Source organism: Panthera tigris, chromosome C1, assembly GCF_018350195.1.
Source record: "Panthera tigris isolate Pti1 chromosome C1, P.tigris_Pti1_mat1.1, whole genome shotgun sequence".
NCBI classification, from domain to species: Eukaryota; Metazoa; Chordata; class Mammalia; order Carnivora; family Felidae; genus Panthera; species Panthera tigris.
This window is the reverse complement of record NC_056667.1, coordinates 6,682,291-6,702,199: the sequence shown is the minus strand read 5'-3', so window position 1 is coordinate 6,702,199 and position 19,909 is coordinate 6,682,291. Positions and strand designations below refer to the sequence as shown.

At 44.7% G+C, this 19,909-nt stretch overlaps 1 protein-coding gene across 1 annotated transcript in view; it reads right to left on the bottom strand.

The window, feature by feature from the left end:
• SLC25A33 (solute carrier family 25 member 33) overlaps positions 1–19,909 on the bottom strand; it is a 33,628-nt gene that overhangs the window by 6,177 nt on the left and 7,542 nt on the right. The window contains exons 2-4 of the mRNA XM_042995460.1: positions 13,216–13,395; positions 2,861–2,938; positions 970–1,070 (exon numbers count right to left, since the gene is read on the bottom strand). Of these exons, the coding sequence (XP_042851394.1) occupies positions 970–1,070; positions 2,861–2,938; positions 13,216–13,395 (359 nt within the window). The remainder of the gene's footprint in view (positions 1–969; positions 1,071–2,860; positions 2,939–13,215; positions 13,396–19,909) is intronic.

The window sequence follows — 19,909 nt, the reverse complement described above, 5'->3', positions numbered from 1 at the left end:
AGTGTGTGACTCTCGATCTCAGGGTCATGAGTTCGAGCCCCAGGCTGGGGGTAGAGATTACTTAAAAAAAAAAAAAAAAAAAAAAAAGATCTTTAAAAACAAAAAACGAAAACCGCATACAATATCCGTAAAGACGTAGCCTTCCCTCAGCAATCTGCAAGTCCGTGGTCTTTTCCAAGTATTTCCTGGGGGAATAAATCCTGTTACGAATTTTCTAGAGTAAGTGCAATGACTCCCTCAAGAGAATAGATACTATCTGATCTGGTAGGAGCCTTACTCAAAGAACACTCCACAAGCCCCAAGCCCCCGTCACAGTGTCCAGTTGTTAAGGCCAGAAATGCCAATAGTACACAGGGTAACGCTGGACACCGTGGGGAGTCACAAAAAAGCCCTCGAATTTTTCAAATAATTTAATGAAACAGAAAGACATGAAAATGCATTAATATGCCTTTATTTTTATTTATTTTTAATTTTTTTCATGTTTCTGTATTTTTGAGAGAGAGAGAGACAGAGAAAAAGAGTGTGTGTGTGGGGGGGGAGGGGCAGAGAGAGGGAGACACAGAATCCGAAGCAGACTCTAGGCTCTGAGCTGTCAGCCCAGAACCCAACGCGGGGCTCGAACGCACAAACCGAGAGATCATGACCTGAGCCGAAGTCGGATGCTTAACCGACTGAGCCCCCAGGCGCCCAATATTCCTTTAAAAGAAACAGAACACTGACCAGCAGTACGCATGGGCACATGTAAATTCTGAGGGAGAATAAAAGTTTTAGTTACCGGGGAAAATGGAACCAAGTTACAAACTATTCTCGAACATTCATGCTTCCTTAGTTCTAACATGAAGCGCCAGAAAAATGGTTTGAGGCAAAAGAGGAAGAGAGCGAATTTCGAATTCCTGGACAAAGCTGCATGGCACAACACGTGCTTCAGGAAAGCGAGAAGCTTGTCTCCACTCACTGGGGGTGACCTACCTGCAGAGCCGGCTGAGAAAATATGCACAGTATTACTGTTAGGCACGAAAATGCCATTGAACTGCTCTTTGGCTTTGGAGTAACACGCAAAGTACACAGCCCTGGTGGAAGAAAGAGAGAACACTACAGACATTGGCATGGCACTATATGCGTCCCTCCACGACCTCTGAAAAGTTTAGGAAATTAGGAGAAAGAAGGTTAACATGTAACCAAAAGCTGGACCTTATCTGTCAAACCAAAAGCTGCTGCAGGCACCTGCAGAAAGCTCCTGCGTGTCCCTCCAGAAAGTGCCCGGTGATGGTCAAGTATCCAAAATAACTGAGGCCGGTGAGATTTGGGTAATATACACGGTCCGTTTATATTCTTCATTGTGGATAAATGTCAATCCTTTAAGCATCAAAATACACACCAAACCTTCTAAAATCTCTAATACTACTTCTAAAATACAGCACGCTTGTCCTGTCTTACACCACAATGAGTACGTCAAATGTAATTTGACCGGTTTTTGAGGACTCAGGGTCAGTAGGAACTACCAGCATAAGTGTTTTCAGTGCAGAGCTTCCGCCATTGGACACGCACACCCCCCACCCCCACCGCCACCCCTATAGGTGGAGTCTGGCCTCCCCCACGGCTCTCTGGTCCGGTCTCTGCTTTCCCTCTTCTGACTCGGCTCTTACTGGGGCTGGGGAGTAGGCGCTGGTTGGTATTTTCCCCGCTTCTTCACCAGCAATGCCAGGGAAAAATGCTTCTTTAATTTGGCCGGCCAGTGCATCAATCATAGAGTGTATTTTTCAACTTAGGATCCGGACTACTTATCTGTTATTTAACATTAGTCTGCTTTTTATAGGACCCCACTGTTCTAAACAGGTGTGGCAGCCAGGAACCTACAGCAGGTTAACAGGCGTTACCAAACTATCCACAAGGAGATACAACTCAATTTTCTTTATTTGCTATATGTATCCACCATCTATTAATAATGCAAACCCTATATAATCTCACAGACTAGTACTTGTATTTCTTAAACAGCTTATACACCTATGCTATAAAATTCTAAAGGAACAAAGGGTTTAATAAGAATCTGAATTGTTACAACATTCTCAGGTGATTTGTGTATAAGTTGGGAGCACTGATCTGCAAGAATTCTAGGAAGCTTTTAGTCTTTACCTTGTACAAGACATTTTTGTTTTTTGATCTAAAAAATAATTCCCTTTAAAGTCGACCGGAGTATTATATGAAATAACAGAAGTACCTTACTCGTCAGCCAGCTCCCCGCCGGGCCTCCAGGCCATTTCTAGAAGCAGTTTCTCATCTACTTTTCACAGATATGCTATACACACACTCACCTATTATTCAGTCTTGTCAAACAGACTTTACAGGGCATTAAGCCTTGTGCTAGAAAGGAGGATGTTTTAAATCAAGTAAAGCCTAGAAGCCTTGAGAATTGCTTCAGATCAGCGGTTCCAAGCGCATATGAATCACCAGGGGATCTTGTTAGAATGCAGATTATGATACAGGTCTGGGGTACAGTCCGAGCGTGTGCAGTTCTAACCGGCTCCAGGAGACGCCCACAGTGCTGGCCACGCACCATACTTGATGTAGCAAACACTTGTCCAGAGAAGATCCCAGGTGACGTGAGCAGATGAATTTTCATTTAAGAATAAAAGAACTAGATTCTTTCACACACACACAGACACGCACACACAACACACGTGCACACACACCCACACTAAAAGACACACCAGCACTTAGCACTATTCCACGTGTCAGATGTTTATAGGCAAATCCCATACTGAAAAAGACACTGGCCATCTAGAAGCAATGCGCTTCAGTAAGAAAGAAGTCAGTATTATATACTACAGGTAGCGAGCCAGCTGAAAAGTTTAAAGCTTACCTTGATGGTGCCACTCCGACCAAATTTGGACCCAAGCCTCTGAAAAGTGACTTTGGTCCCTCCTTCTCCAAGATCGACCTAAATGATAAGAGAAGATCTTTAAAATCCTGAGGCAGAGCCTAGGCAAAACAATGAGGCGTCAGCCCGCACAGCTCCTGGAAGAAAGAACAGAATGTTTACAAGACCCCAGACTCTTATCGGATTATAGTACAATACAGCATCCGAAATCTGAAGAATACTGCTTTCATATTACAGTGAAAAAGCAGGTTTCAAAAGCATCAGTCTGACATGTTTTCAAGGAGCCTTTTCCCGGGCTCACACGGGACCGAGATATTCAGGGTCTGTACTCCACACTGCACTCCTACTAAGGCAGGACAAGCATCCGGCAGAGCATCTCATACAGGGAATGATGCCCTCATTGTAGCAAAATTCACTGAGAAACGGGTTCAGAGATCTCTCTGGATGATATTTCTTTGGGATTTTTTCCTGATTTCTAATAATCCTATCTTCCAGATATTGACTTATTGTAGAAGAGCCCCAACCAGGGATCTACAGAATGGAAAAACCTAATGATTTTCATAGGCTGGATGAATGTTACTTAATTTTTCTTCTTGAACATTTATTTTTGAGAAACAGAGAGAGACAGAATGTAAGTAGGGGAGGGGCAGAGAGAGAGAGGGAGACAGAATCCGAAGCAGGCTCCAGGCTCCCAGCTGTCAGCACAGAGCCCGATGCAGGGCTTGAACCCATGAACCGTGAGATCATGACCTGAGCCGAAGTCAGACGCCCAACCGACTGAGCCACCCAGGCGTCCCTGGATGAATGTTATTTAAAGCCAAAGCATAGTATCTCAGGGTCAAAGAGAATATCCCTTTCGCTTCTTAATTTTTTAAATTCACGGTGACATATACACAACATAAAAATTTACCATTTTAGCCATTTTTTAAGTGTACCGTTCAGGGGCATTATGTATCTCCACAAGGTTGTGCGACCGTCACCATCCATCTCCAAACCTTTTTCATCTCCTACAAACAGAAATCCACACCGGGTTAAACACGAACTCCCTGGGGCGCCTGGCTGGCTCAGCCTTCAACTCAGGTCATGATTTAACGGCCTGGGGCCTGCTTCGGATTCTACCTGCCTCTCTCTTTCTCTCTGCCCCTCCCCTACTTGCGGTCTCTCAAAAAAATGAATAAACATTAAAAAAGAAAAACCACCCCATAACTCCCCATTCTCCTCTGCCAGCCCTTGGCAACCACCGTCCTGCTTTCTGTCTCTCTGAATTAGACTACTTCAGGGACCTCATAGGAGTGGAATTGTACAGTATCTGTCCTTTTGCGGCTGGCTTATGTCACTCGGCAGCGTCACTGAGGTTCACCTACGTCGCAGCAGGTGTCAGAATGTCCCTTTTGAAGGCTGAGTGATACTCCATTGTGTGCCTACCACGTGCGGTTTACCCATTTATCTGTCAATTGCCTCCACCTCCGGCTACGGTGAACCAACGCGGCTACGAACGTGAGTGTCCAAGTATCCGTTCAGGTCCCTGGTTTAAACGCTTAGGGGAACATGCCCAGAAGCGGAATTGCCAGCTCGCGTGGTAATTTCGAGGTTTGATTTTTTGAGAATCTATCTACCACAGCGGCTGCACCATGTTCCATCCCTACCAACAAGCACAGGGGTTCCCATTTTCCCACACCCTTGCCAACACACTTAAAAAAAAAAAAAAAGTGCCAATGTGTTTTCTTCTTTTTCTCTTAAGTAGGCTTCATGCCCAGCGCAGGGCCCAATGCGGGGCTTGAACTTACAACCCTGAGCTGAGAGCAAGAGTCAGACGCTTAAACGGAGCCGCCCAGGTGCCCCGTGTTCTGACTGCAAGCGACTAAGGAAGGACTGTGTAGAACATTCTTTAGAGGCATTTTCCCACTCCAACATAGGATTCAAATTGAAGAATAAATTTGGTTAAATGTATTCTTTTTAATGGCTCGATTTTCATGGTGTCCAAGAGAAATTTACAGTTACATTGAGGTCTTCTCTAATTTAATCTCCTTTTCTTACTGCAGATTTTTCTGCACTCGGTAATTAGGGCCTCCGATCCGACAGCATTCTGAGTTTATCTAGAATTGTCGTCAACAGTTTATATAATGCTTTACCTTCATTATGACATTGAGAGTAAAATAAAAAGGTGTCTTCCCACTTCATGGAAAAGCTATTGGTAAAGTGAATCCTGCCAATTCTATTTCTGCTACCTTCCACTTTTCCCATAGAGAAAGTCTCTAAAAACAAAGCTGAAATTTTTGGTGAAGAGGTTAAATTGATGTTTTGGTCCCTGGCACGCTGGAAAATGTTCAAGTTTTATCCATTTGTAGCTTTCTTTCCTTTTTCAGGTCAATGTAATTTTTCATGGTCTAGAGTCCTTGAATGTACAAACTTAAAAATATAAATCTTCGCTTCTCGTCTTCAAATTTTTAGATGTTTATAAAATATTTCAATTGCTTAAAAATGAAAGAATATTTGTACCTGTAAGAGCTGCCCTCAAAAGTAGCAGATCAGCAGTTAGGTAAGAAAAAAGAAATAAAATATCTAGACTGGAAAGGAAAAAGCAAAGCTATCTTTATTCATACAGACTACATAATCTTATTACATGGAAATACTAAGGGGCGGCCGGGTGGCTCCGTTGGTTAAGAGTCCAATTCTTGGTTTTTGGCTCAGGTCGCGACCTCACAGTTGGTGAGATGGGAGCCCCACGCTGGGCTCTGTGCTGACACTGTGGAGCCTGCTTGGGATCCTCTCCCTCCCTCTCTCTCCCTCCTTCTCTGTCCCTCCCCTGCTCTTGCGTGGGTGTGCTCTCTGTCTCAAAATAATTAAGTTAAAAAAAATACTAAGGAATACACTAAAAAAATTACTATGGTTAAGTTCAGCCAGGTTACAGGACACCAGATCAACATATGAAGCAACTGTATTCAAACACAGCGGCAATGAACAATCTGAATACGGAAATAAAAAAACAATTCCATTTATAACATCATCAAGAAGGGTAACATTCCTACCCACAGAGAGATGAAGCAGATCAGTGGTCGCCAGGGGAGGGGTGTGGGGCGATGGGAAGGACTATTAATGGGTACATGTTTCCTTCTGGAGTGATGGAAAAGTTCTAGAATTAGATAGTGATGGTGGTTACAGAACTCTGTGACTACACTAAAACCACTTGTACACTTTAAGAGGATAAATGTTATGGTATGTGAATAATAACTCGATAAAGCCATTATTTTAATCTTTATTTATTTTTGAGAGAGAGAGAGAGAGAGAGAGAGAGCGTGAGCAGGGGACAAAAAGAGAGAGAAGACAACACATAATCTGAAACAGGCTCCAGGCTCCCAGCTGTCAGCACAGAGCCCGACGCGGGGCTCGAACTCATGAACTGTGAGATTGTGACCTGAGCCGAAGTCGGACGCTTAACCGACTGAGCCACCCAGGTGCCCCAATAAAGCTATTATTTTAAATAAGTAATAAACTAGACCTCGGTTCCACCGAAATACTTAAATTACTTCAAAATATTAGGGAGACAATAATCTTATTTTCTAATCATAGAATGTTTTCCTTACTGGCAGTTATCAACCCAGGCCCTTTTAAGTGATCCCATGACATACTCTGGTTTGTGTGCAGCCCAGCCTGAACCCTCTGGCCACCCCTGAGTATCACATGAAGGGCCTCTGACACACTGGACAACTAGACAGCACATCTCGTTAGAAGTACAATGGACATTTCTTTCTTTTTTTTTTCTTTCATGGCATCTGGGGAATGTCAGAGCAATGCATTTAAAATGAGACCTAGTTACACAACGTAATATTACTCGGCAATAAAAAAGGAAGGAAGTACTGTTACACAACACCAAGGCTGAACCTTCGAGAAACATTAGGTTACATGCAAGAAGCCAGACACCAAAGGCTGTGTGTTGTATGATTTCACTTATGTGAAATGTCCAGAGGACGCAAATCTGGAGATAGAAAGTAGACGGTGATTGGTTGCCTAGGCTGGGGCAAGCGATGGGGAGTGACTACAAATGGGTGAGGGGTTTCCTTTTCATAGGGATGAAAACGTTCTAAAATCAAATTAGGGGTGTTGACTGCACATCCTAAACACAGTTGAATGGTATTCTTTAAACAGGTAAATTGTATGGTATATGAATTACATCTTCATAAAGCTGTGTTAAACCAAAAAACAACCCAGCGAGGAGGAATGAAAGGCTCACTGAAAAAGGTCTAGGAAGCAGAAAAGATCTTGGCGGGAACAGAGTTTTAAAATTTTGTTCTTCTGTGAAATCAATCACTTATGGTGACTGCTTCATCGGAGTATGGACTGTAGATCACTTAAAAAGCAGTATATGAATACTGAATGTCTTGAATTTGAAAACCAATTTGAAAATTGGTGACTTGAGGTATAACCAAGTTATTTGTACCGTTTCTGTAACTCTTCCATAAGTCTGAAATTCTTCCAAAGTAAATAGTTCTTTAAAAAAAAAAAGGTATAGGTCATAGGTTATAAAAATACCAAACTCTTGACGATAGCTCATAAATTCACAGAAGCAAGGGTTGGGGTAAAGCTGGGTTTCTGTAAAGCTAATCCACCAAATGAAGCTCATGCCCTCCGAGTAACCTTTCACACTGGCTGAGAGATAACTGGCTCTTAATCGAGACGTGGCAATTTAGTGTTTTCAACTGTAAATACTTTTCCTCTTTCTCAAAACAGCCCTGTGCTTTTATTTTACTTTTTTTTTTTTTTTTTTTTTTTTTTTTTTACTAAGCGCAGCAACTTTTCATCCAGAGAAATCAGGACCGTGCTTTTAAAAAGCCAAGCTGTCTGAACAAAAACTTCTCTCAAGCAACACCTTGAAGTGACCTACAATTCAGAATACAGTATGTAAAAGATTTCAAACGGTCAGTGTGTTCAAACATTTTGAAAGTTTGGACTCGGTCTGTGGCCCCCGTTAATGTGCCCTGGGCAGCCAGGCCCGGGAGTCAGTCAAACACAATTAAGGGCGTCTCTGGCTCCAGGAAGCTGGAAGCCCTCATCTATAATGCAGCAGAGAACGCGTGTCCTCAAGTGACTCAGGCCTTTTAAGAACTGCAGAAAAACTGTCTCCATAGTGACGCATATTAACAGTGGGCAAAAAGTCAAATCTGTTACATAATTCAAACTTCTAACCTATCGGGATGTTTACAAAATTTTTCTGGAACAATCAAGTTTCTACTATAAATGGCACACTTCAAGCTTCATAATAAAGCATGTTGGGATCCAGACTAACTTTCCCACAGTCATATAAACTTTCACGTAGAAAAGAGATACAAAAGGAAATTAGGGTCTTGTTTGGAACATTTCCTTGTCTTCACTAGTTTTAAATCACAGCACGCATACTACGGACTAATCCAGAACAAAGATCTCATCGGAACAGGTACCTAAGTTTTCACAAGATCGAGACTAGCTCGCTAATAAATTACTTTACAGATTAAAAAAGGTACCTGAAAAAATAAAAATAAGGTAATGACGGCATAGTTTACAGAATAGGAGCTCTGACTGAAAAGGAAAAAAAAAGATTAACTCACACGATTGTTTTAAAAGCAGACCTCAGAGATAAAACGGATATATTAATACTCCCTTTAGCGAATCTAATAGAGCCTAAATATGCTAGCATCTTGCCTTTTTTAAGTAACTATGAAAAATGTGAAGGTTCCTGGTGCTCAACGGAGGATTCTTTCTTTCCTTACATGAGACACACGCAAACACTGACTTGCAGCTTGAAAAATAAACTCCCCGTAAACAAAGTCTGTTGGCTGTTAAGTCTTCTAAACTGGCACCGCCTGAGAGAGTAAGACTAGAGGGAAGGTGCTGAGTTTTAAATGAATAACCATTTTATTCGTTTGGGTTTCCGGTAGCAGTGCTTCTAAAACCTTGCCGGGCTTTGTGGTCTAGAGAAAAGGCCAGACACCTGTCACTTAGCAGGTCAAAAGCCCTGTCTGCGGACCATCATCGCTGCCCTTAGCTCAGCCGCCCTTAGCTCAGCCGCCTCAACAGAGGAAGGAGGAAGCTACCTAAAGATCTAGGTGCAGGAGGAGGGGGAGCTTCGACCAGGGTGGAGGCGGAGAGTGGCGGAGAGCAAAGTCGGAGAGTGGCGGAGAGCAAAGTCGTCGGGGTCTCCTGCGCCACCCTGAAAGACCTCTCAGGCCGGCGCTCTCGCTCTCTCCACGCCAGTGCTGAGCAACAGACTGCTTTCGGAACGTGCAACAGGGAAAGACACACACTTCCCCCGAAGAGCAAGTATGCTTTCTTCAGACGAGAATTATGTAATACGATAGATATTTCCCTTTTTGCCTTGGCCACCAAAAAACCCAGTCGTAAATCATGTTAAAAAAGCACAGGAGGTACCTATTGTGACAGCAGTTGGTATTCTTTTTTTTTTAATTTTTAATGTGTGTGTGTGTTTTTTTTTTTTTGAGAGAGAGACAGACAGACACAGCATGAGCAGGGGAGGGGCAGAGAGAGAGGAAGACCCAGAATCCGAAACAGGCTCCAGGCTCTGAGCTGTCAGCACAGAGCCCGACGCAGGGCTGAACTCACAAACTGTCAGATAGTGACCTGAGCCAAAGTCAGACGCCTAACCGACTGAGCCACCCAGGCACCCCAGCAGTCAGTATTCTTTACAAGGCGGGACGTGTGTGTGTGTGTGTGTGTGTGTGTGTGTGTGTGTGTGTGTGTCTGTTGAGCACTTTATACTCCGTATCTTCCCAACAGGCCAAAATTCATTCATTTGATTTGTACTGAAAGCTTAAGCTTACTACGTGACAGGCAACATTCTAGGTGAGTGGCGACACCTCAGGGACCAAAACAAATCAAAGTTCCCTTCTGGTGGGGGTAGAGAGAGAAAATAAACAATATAAATATGTAAACCACACTGTTGGATGGAGGTGAGAGCTGTAGATAAAAATAGAGCAGGAAGAAGGGATGGGGCGTGAGGGGAAGCTGTTTTAAATAGCATGGTCACGGCAAGGCCTTCCCGCAAAGGTGACTACGCGAGCCAGCCATGCAGATGACGTCCGGTACAAAGGCCCTTCCCGGAAAATGTTCCAATGTTCCCAGTTGAAAAGACTGCGAAGGAACAGCAAGGAGGCCAGGGTGGCGGGGTGCGGGCGGGGCGACGTCAGAGGTGAAGTGGGAGAAGTCATGGGAGCGGTGGCACCTGTGCGGAGCCTCGTGAGGGGGTGAGGGGCGACTACAACTTTGGCTTTCCCTCGCAGGGAGAGGACAGCCCCTGGAGGGATCTGAGCCAAAGACCTCCCGACTGCTCTGTGGAGCACACACTGAGGGCTGGGGTAGGGGCGGGGGTGGGGGTGGGGGTGGGGGAGACCACCAACACCGGTGAGATATGGCGGCTTCCATCAGGACAGTGGCGGAGCGAGGGGCGCAAAGGGGTCAGAGCCTGCACGCACTCTGAAGGCGGAGTTGGGAGGTTTTCCCGTGGGACGGCGAGAACACTCTCAGGATGACTCTGGGCTTCAGATCCGCACAGAAGGAAGGATGGACACCGCCTTTGATGGACACAGACAAGACTCTGGGAGCAGCGGGTTTGGGGCAGTTCAGTGGTGCACAGGTTCCGCTCTGGACGCCCGCTAAACACCCGAGCAAACAGGCAGGGGGACTAACGTGCGAGGCTCGGAGGAGAGACACGGTCAGCTTACAGATGGCACTTAAAGCCGCAAGACTCAATGCGATCCACTCCCGGAAGGAGGGGCTGCCGCTAGGGCAGGGCCCTCCAACATCAAGAGGTCACCGGGAGACTCGGAGGCGGAGCAGAGGCAGCGGCCGGCCAGGCGGGACTGTGGTCCCGGGGGACTCTGGCTGGAACTCGGCCGTCTCCACGCGGCAGCGGCGTAGCGTCAGGGGGCCTGCCGTTGTCTACTCTTAGCTGCTTCCGGTCGTTCTCAGAAACAGGTGAATGTACACGGAACGACACTGAGCAAGTCGATTTGCCTTTCCTCATCATAAAACAGGGGTAACACCACGCCAGGGTGCTAACCTCAGGGTTCTTGTGAAAAATCGATGAGATGATACCACATAAGCGTAGTCATTTTTTAACTTGAGAGCTAATAAATATCAGTTGAGAATCTTAAAACTATATATACACCAAGTTGAGGGCATAAAGCTTAACGAAACAGCTCTTGGGTAAAAAATGCCACTTTACAAATACTTTTCTGACAAAATATCACTATGACAAAAATTTTACTTAATACTTCCATTACTCCTATTTTGATGTGAATATAGAATAAGCGGTTTTAAAAAGTATTCACGTGTCGAGGCGACTGGGTGGCTCAGTGGGTTACACGCCGACTTCGGCTCAGGTCATGATCTCACGGTCCATGAGTTCGAGCCCCGCGTCGGGCTCTGTGCTGACAGCTCAGAGCCTGGAGCCTGCTTCACATTCTGTGTCTCCCTCTCTCTCTGCCCCTTCCCTGCTCATGCTGGGTCTCTCTGTCTCAAAAATAAATAAACATTAAAAAAAAGAAAGTATTCACGTGTCAGTGATGGCTCTTTTCTGTGGAGCTGAGGCTGCACGAACTGATGGCTGCTTTGGGTCCACAGTGAAAACAAATTGTCTTGTGTGTAGCGTGATGTGGGCACTGTTCCTGTATTTTACAAGATGGACAGGCTTTTTTCCCTTTGATTTACATTTTAATACATAATTGTGCCCATTTTGGGAGGGGGGGAGGACATACATATAGAGAGACAGGCAGACAGAGACAGAGCAGAGATTTACAAGAGATGGAGAGACAGATACCCGAGATATAGAACAGACACCCTAGAAACTTCAACTAGAGAAATATTCTCATGCCACATGTGTGGCCCTGCTGATACCCACAACTTCTGGGTAACAGTTTCCCAGTTACTGTAAATATATAAATCTACTTGTCATGAGTTATTTGGCAAGCACCTAAGAGGAAGTTCTTTTTGGATGTCAGTAAAGTTGGCAAATTACCTGTCTGTCTCATTATGTCCAAAGCACTTTGTGTTCCTCAGAAGAAAGGTGTCATTTGAGACACTGCCACCGCCCAAACATATAAGAAGGCAAACCAGGATGGGGATGTTCTCACAGCCATGGATTTAAGGATGCGGGCTTGTCTCTCTCTCTACTGATCTCGAAGTGTTACCTCCACGTCTCTGTGTTTCTCTTTCCCGGGCCTACCTCCAGGCAGGCTTTCCGCCTTTCACGTCTCCACTCCTGTCCTCGGTGTTTATCTGAACTAGCTGATCCTCCTGGAGTCTTGGGGACCAGCCTCCTTTTTCTCTAGCTGATTCTCTCACTTGGGTCCTTGCCCTCAGCGGCTGGTTTTGCTGTCCAGTTTTGCTCAATAAACTCAGAGGCTCCTTCATACACATGTCTGGCATGGACACCTGGGTGACTCATCAGTAGACTTTACAAACAAAATGTCCCTAAAAATAAATGAACCACTTTCCAATTCATTCCACCTTATCTGAAATGTGACTGAATTCTGTCCAAAGTGCTAAGTGATGGGGTTATTAAGACAGAACATTTCCATTTTATGGCATCTTTTTCTGATGTTTCCCCAGTAAACATCTACATTGATAAACAGCATTGTCTTCCTCGAACACACCCTTTCCCAGTGATGTCTCAGAGGTCTGACAACCACGTTTAGCTCCGTTCAACGGCACCTCTTTTCAAGTACACAGCCCCCCGCTAAAATGCCGGCATTGCCAGGCGCCCTTCTGAATTTCTGCTTCTGCCTTAAGCATAGAGACTAATAAGCCAAATTCAGCCGATGAATGTTCAGCCACTTTGTAATCAAATAAGACATATTTAATGCAGTAAAAATAATACACCACGAAGGCAGCCTCAGTATTAAACAAACACGGGAAAAAACAATTTCACCAAACAGGTGTTGCAACTTTTCTGTAAATGTAAATGATCTCCAAACAAAAAGTAAAAAACCTGAAACATTTTGTTTCTGTGTTGTTTTCTCTTAAAATAGTCACAATACTTCTCTGGTGCAGCTTTAACATTTTTAACTTCACTCTGCCACCCCAGATCTTGCTGGCCCTCAAAAGATCTGGGGCAAGAGCAACTCTGATGCAACACTTTCAACATGGATTTTTGGTTTGCTCTCTTAGGTTTACTCTGACCATCGCCGGATGATCACAGGCAGCCCCGCTGCCAGGGGAGGTCAGAGCTCAAAGGTTCTGGTACAGAAACCAGATTCTTCAGTTTGGACAGAGACCGCAAGCGGACCGTCTCATCTGACGGGCCCGATGAGAGCGGGGGCAGGGGTCCAGAAGGGGAGGGAACTTACTTCAGAACCTGGAAGAGCCCGGGCGTCACCGATGCTGGTCTCACCATTCCAGCCCCACTGATGGTCCCCAGATGAACCTGAGGGTAATAGACTGTCCGAAGAGCTAATCTGGAAGACTGCAACCGTGTCTTAATGACTTCCAGCGGACAAGTGAAAATAGCACCAACCGTGCCCCCACACCTGTCAGAGAAGAAATCACAACCGCATCAGAAATGCTATACCATTCCTTGTACAAAGAAAATGTAAAATTTAATGTTCCCCTATTAAGAAAAAAGGCACCGAGGTTTATTTCATAATTAGAACATGCTGGGAGGGCAAAAGAATTTGTTGAAATCCCAGCAGGTAAAGAGAGAACCATGGTTAACACATTAGCGCATCCTTTAGGGTTTTCATTACTGACTTTTTAATCCCCATGCCGCCCCCCCCCCCCCCACTTACCTGGATGCTGTGATGGTCTCTCTGTGTCACATCCACACCTACATCATCACTTGTAATGACAACGTACTATCACTCTGTGCCAATGTTTAACATTTTAGCCTGTTACTATTAGTCTTTTCCAACTTCACTGCCATGCTGCAACGAATATTCTAGAAAATGCAGCTTTTCACAGTCGAGTATTATTCAGGTAATGCTACTATTTTGAAAAATCAACGTTGACCACAACACAGACTTCTAATAAAATAGGATTGATTTGGGGGTGCCTGGGTGGCTCAGTCAGCCAAGTGTCTGGCTCTTGGTTGATCTCACAGTTCAGGAGCTCAGTCCTGCATTGGGTTCTGTGCTGACAGCGTGAAGCCTGCTTGGGATTCTTTCTCTCTCCTTCTCTCTGCCCCTCCCCTGGTCATGCTCTCTCAAAATAAACTAACTTAAAAAATGAAAAGAAATAGGATTGATTTGAGGGCGCCTGGGTGGCTCAGTCGGTTAAGTGTCCAACTCTTGACTTTGGTTCAGGTCATGATCCCAGGGAGCTTTAGCTAAAGTTCCTTTTTTTTTTTTTTTTTAATTTTTTTTTTTTTTTTTAACATTTATTTATTTTTGAGACAGAGAGAGACAGAGCATGAACGGGGGAGGGTCAGAGAGAGGGAAACACAGAATCTGAAACAGGCTCCAGGCTCTGACCTGTCAGCACAGAGCCTGACGCGGGGCTTGAACTCATGAACCGTGAGATCATGACCAGAGCCAAAGTCGTACACTTAACCGACTGAGCCACCCAGGCACCCCATAAAGCTCCTCTTAATGATGAAGTCCTCACGTGTCCCTCAGTCTCCCTGAATCAGGGCTCTCCTAATCACCCTTTACCATTTGTTCAAATCAAAATATTACCGCAATTAAGAATTTAAGTATTTTTCTTCAAAACAACTCACCTGTTTATCCTAAAATACTCACTTTCACTTTTCTTAATAATATCCATGAAATTAGGAAACAATCAGCAAAACTAAAAGGCAACTGACGGAATGGGAGAAGATATTTGCAAACGACATATCAGATAAAGGGTTAGTATCCAAAAATCTATAAAGAACTTATCAAACCCAACACCCAAAAACCAAATAATTCAGTGAAGAAATGGGCAAAAGACATGAATAGACACTTCTCCAAAGAAGACATCCAGATGGCCAACCGACACATGAAAAAATGCTCAACATCACTCATCATCAGGGAAAGACAAATCAGAACCCCAGTGAGACACCACCTCACACCTGTCAGAATGGCTCACATTAACAACTCAGGCAACAACAGCTGTTGGCGAGGATGCGGAGAGAGAGATCTCTTTTGACTGTTGGTGGGAATGCAAACTGGTGCAGCTGCTCTGGAAAACAGTATGGAGGTTCCTTAAAATCTAACTACCCTACGACCCAGCAATTGCACTACTAGGCATTTATCCACGGGATCCAGGTGTGCTGTTTCGAAGGGACACATTCATGTTTCTAGCAGCACTATCGACAATAGCCAAAGGATGGAAAGAGCCCAAATGTCCATCGATGGATGAATGGAGAAAGAAGATATGGTGTATATGTACACAATGGAGTATTGCTCAGCAATCAGAAAGAATGACATCTTGCCGTTTGCAACTATGTGGATGGAACTGGAGGGTATTACGCTCAGTGACATTAGTCAGTCAGAGAAAGACAAGTGTCATATGACTCCACTCATATGAGGACTTTAAGAGACAAAACATGAACATAAGGGAAGGGAAACAAAAATAACATAAAAACAGGGAGGGGGACAAAACAGAAGAGACTCTTAAATATGGAGAACAAACACAGGGTTACAGGAGGGGGTGCGGGAGGGGGGATGGGCTAAATGGGTAAGGGACATTAAGGAATCTACTCCCAAAATCATTGCTGCACTATATGCTAACTAATTTGGATGTAAATTAAAAAAAAAAATCCATGAAATTGCACGTTTGACATGCTAGTTATAATTAACAACGTGACATATCATCTAAAACCATCCTACCACCACAAATAAATGTTTTATTCTTTGGAAAACACTGATGATCAAGATCCATGTCTGAATCATCTTTGTATCCCTGGCATCGGGACTCACAAGTTCACAAACAGTATTTGCTAAGCAAAGGAATTATTAAATCGAGATTTCAAGGAGAATGTCTTTCAAGGGATCTAAATGTTTGAAAACGGCACATACTCTCTACCTTCTGTCACAGGCTCCCTTAGCCCAGGAGCTCCGCGTGGGGAGGGACTGTGTATTTACATGTTCTGGCACTTCAAGGACAGCACCTGGCAGACAGGTGGCTCAATAAAAATGATAAGCACCAGCACCTGTGATTGGGAAACAGTAACAACAGGAAAGGACAGGCGCTGGCAGACACAGAATTACTGAAGTTAGCTTCCCTACCCCACCAGAAAGAAGTGTTGGAAATCTGGAAGCGAATCCAGCACCCGGCACAGACCCTGAAGTAGTAAAACCCCACACAGTAGTAGTAGTAGTAGTAGTAGTAGTAGTAGTAGTAGTAATAATAATAATAATAATAATAATAATAATAATAGTATTACTATTTTGAAAGAGAGAGAAAGCGAGAGCATATACATGGGGAAGGGGGCAGAGGGAGAGAGAATCTTAAGCAGGATCCACATCCAGTGAGGGATTTGATCTCACAACCGTGAGGATCATGACCTGAGCCACAATTTTGGCTTAAGAGTCGCACTTAAGAGTCACACTTAGCCACCCAGGTGCCCCTTCACAGGCAGTATTTTAAAATCAAGAGCCCGAAGTTTGATAGAGCAAGTGAAATATAGATAACTAAGAGTTGGAAGCTAACTAGCTTCCAGTGATTATTTGTCACTTTAAATAATAGCATTACTGCCAATGACTGATTATCTTACAGTAGGCATTCAATCCTCCAACAAGCCTATGAGGTAGGAGTTATTATTTACCCCAATTTACCATGAGGAGTATGAATGGTAGAAAAAGAAAACGATATATACAGACTGGGGGGTGGGGGCTGTGGGAGGGTGGAGAGGAAAACAGTAAGTTTTGGCTATTTAGGCAAACCTGCTTTAAAAACATGATAATAACACACCGTAAATGACGCTGTTCATGCAGCGGTGTTTTCTGAACTGTGGGCCAAAGCCCACCAACCATAGATGCAATTTAGGGGATCACAATTGGCACGGGAAGGGAGAAAGGCAGGAAGGAGCTGAAGTATCAAACCACTATCATTTGACCCTCACGGACTTTGCAGGTGGCATTAGCCTTACTTTTTAGATGGGGAACATGGGTCTCAAGGAGGTCACACACTTTCTCAAAGTCACAAAGTGACTACGTGTCTCAACGGAGACCCAAATCCAGACCGTCTCCCTCCAAAGTCAGCGCTCCCCTCACTATACTCTTCGGGAGTATGACAGAAAGATGGTTTTGTTGGCTCATTTAGGCTATTTACTTTCACACTCAAAATGGGAAACGGCTGATTAGACAACTAGGCCTTTAAAACTCTGTGTTCTTTTGCATCAAGAAAAAATTGTGAGCCTAACTGAATACTGGCCTGTGTAACTTGCTCTAAGCACTGGAATATATCCAAAGAAAATGGGTCACCACTAAAGAAAGTGGTGGTGGTGAGGTGTTAAAAAAAAGAGATAAAAATTAACTTTCTAACTCAGGTATATTCACACAAAATAAATAACCCTGACTTATGAGAAAAATGACCACGTGCTTAAAAGGTGTAACATTTGGAAATACTGGAAAACTTACACACTGCAGAGTAAGATAAAGACATATCTGCCATCTCTTCATGTTCAATAACACCACTCCACACCGCGGGGAAAAGACAGAACTTCTGGGTAGTCTTTCATAAGTCAGTAAATTCAAACACAGGTCAACCACCTTTGCTTTGCCCCCTTGTCAGTTACATTCCTTCGTCGGCCAACCATCAACCAAATCCACCACCGATCAAAGGAGGACCCCCTGGAAGGTGCGCTCACCCAACAAAGCCAAGTGCCCCACTGAGAGCAGGGCGGTGACCTCTTTGAGGGCAACAGACCACACTCAACGCCAGTCACCTTTTGTGTTACACACTGTGCCTATGGCAGGAGGGGCAGGGGTGTGAAAAGGCCCTGGCCTTCTAGACCACTCACCAGGCGCCTCTTCTACCAGACAGAGGGGATGCCGCCTCAGGCTGTTACAGGAAAAGACTAAAGGGAAAAACACTGCCAACTGTAAACAATGGTAAGAAGTCACTACTCTGGGTGAGGCCCTCCCTACCTACTAGGAAAAAAGCCCCTCAGATGAGAGAAATGACCATCTATTTTAAGACTTTTTTTTTAAAGTTTATTTATTTTGAGAGAGAGAGAGAGAGAGAGCGCGAGCATGAGCAAGGGAGAGGGAGACAGAGAAGGAGAGAGACAGAATCTCTCAGTGCAGAGCCTGACATGGGATGGGGCTCGGTCTCACAAACTGAGCTCATGATCGGAGCTGAAACCAAGAGTCAGACGATGCTTAACTGACTGAGCCACCCAGGTGGCCCTAAAGTCATGTTTTAAGTCACTAGAAAACATTTTAAGTTATTAAGCTGTGATGGATACATAGCCGCTAAAATACTCAATTTTAATTAGAAGGAAAGAAGTTCCGATACTGAACTGAAATTCCCAAAGAAGATTCTTCCTGAAATTCAGGACATTTCATAGCAGAATTTTTTAAAATACCTTTCAGCTCAACTTTTTTTTTTTTTTCCTTCATGAACCAGCAAGTATAAGACCTTCACCTGTCTGAGAATATGAATAGAAATGTGGACTTCTCTGAACTGGCTTTCCAACTTTTTCTAAAAATATTTAATCACGTTGGGTCCAAAGCACTTATGATTACAACAAATTAATTACATTAAATGTAGGAAAAAGTTGCTGTCAATTCTCAATTCTATGATACAAAGACGACCTGTAATATTAGCTTGGCTCCTAACCGTGGTCACCTCAGCTCGGATAAAGCCCTGTCCACCGTGACTCTGTATTTATTTTTTTAAATGCTTATTTATTTATTAATAAGAGAGAGAGAGAGAGAGAACACGAGTTGGATAGGGGTAGGGAGATAGGGAAAGAATGCCAAGCAGGCTCCACGCTCATCAGCATGGAGCCCGACGTGGGGCTGGATCCCACAACTGTGAGATCATGACCCAAGTCGAGACCAAGAGCCAGACACTCAACTGACTGAGCCACCCAGGCACCCCATACAGTATTTTTTAAACTGGGCTCTTCCTGAGTCTCAGTTCAGAAAAAGGCATTAACTCTGTCCACCAGCCCTCTCCCATCTCTGCTCTTCAGGTGCACTCTACTGGATTCCCCCCTTTCTTATCTATGACAGACACCGTGAGCAGATTCCATGATTTTTCCAGTAACTTTCAGACCCTCAAATTCAGTCCTAAAACTTCAATCCCAAATCTGACCCAAAACGTCCCTCCAGCACCGCCAGCTGGAAGTGTGGCTTGATGGGACTCGGTCCGCTTTTTCTTCCCTTTCTTCCAGGGTGTTCTGGGCACGAGGACAGAGAGGAGCGCAGCGGTCTTCCGCAATTGGTTGGTCTTGCCGCGGGTCCACCTGGCTGTGTGTTACGTTAATGGCCTCGGCAAATGTTACGATTCCAGCGTAGATGCTGTGCAAGCCTGCCTGGAATGGTGTTCGATCTCCACCGCGAGCCCCAACACCGGGAATCCTACTGGTCCGACCAGCAATTTGTCCCCCGATTTCCTTTCAGCTTTACCTGCAGGCAGCACTAGGCGCCTTTCCTTCCTCTGCTCCCCATGCTCCGTGACGCCAAGCCAATGGGCCCACCAGAGTATTCTCCCATGCCAGTCAGGGGGCAGCAAAAACACCACACCGGTCCCTTCTCATCCATCTGGCATGGCTAATGCAGCAGCCTCCCACCTGCAGGGGGCACTGGCCATAGCGCAAGGTACCAGTCAGTCCTTTATGCTTCTAGTCCCCTCAAACTCTAGCCCAGATCAGTAGGGACCGGGACAGGGTATGGGACGGGACAGCAAAACCCTCTCTCAACACTCCACATCGCTGACAGCTATAACCTGTCTGCTCCGTATATACAGTGTGGGGTGAAGTGGTCAGCGGCAGTCAGGCAGATTCTGCCCCCTTTTTCTAAGTTTTAGGATAGACTCCTCTGGGTTCAGCTGTGGGGCGAAGGCAGCGGACGCACGGACAACAGGAAAAGTCACACCCGTGGTGACAGTGTTGGC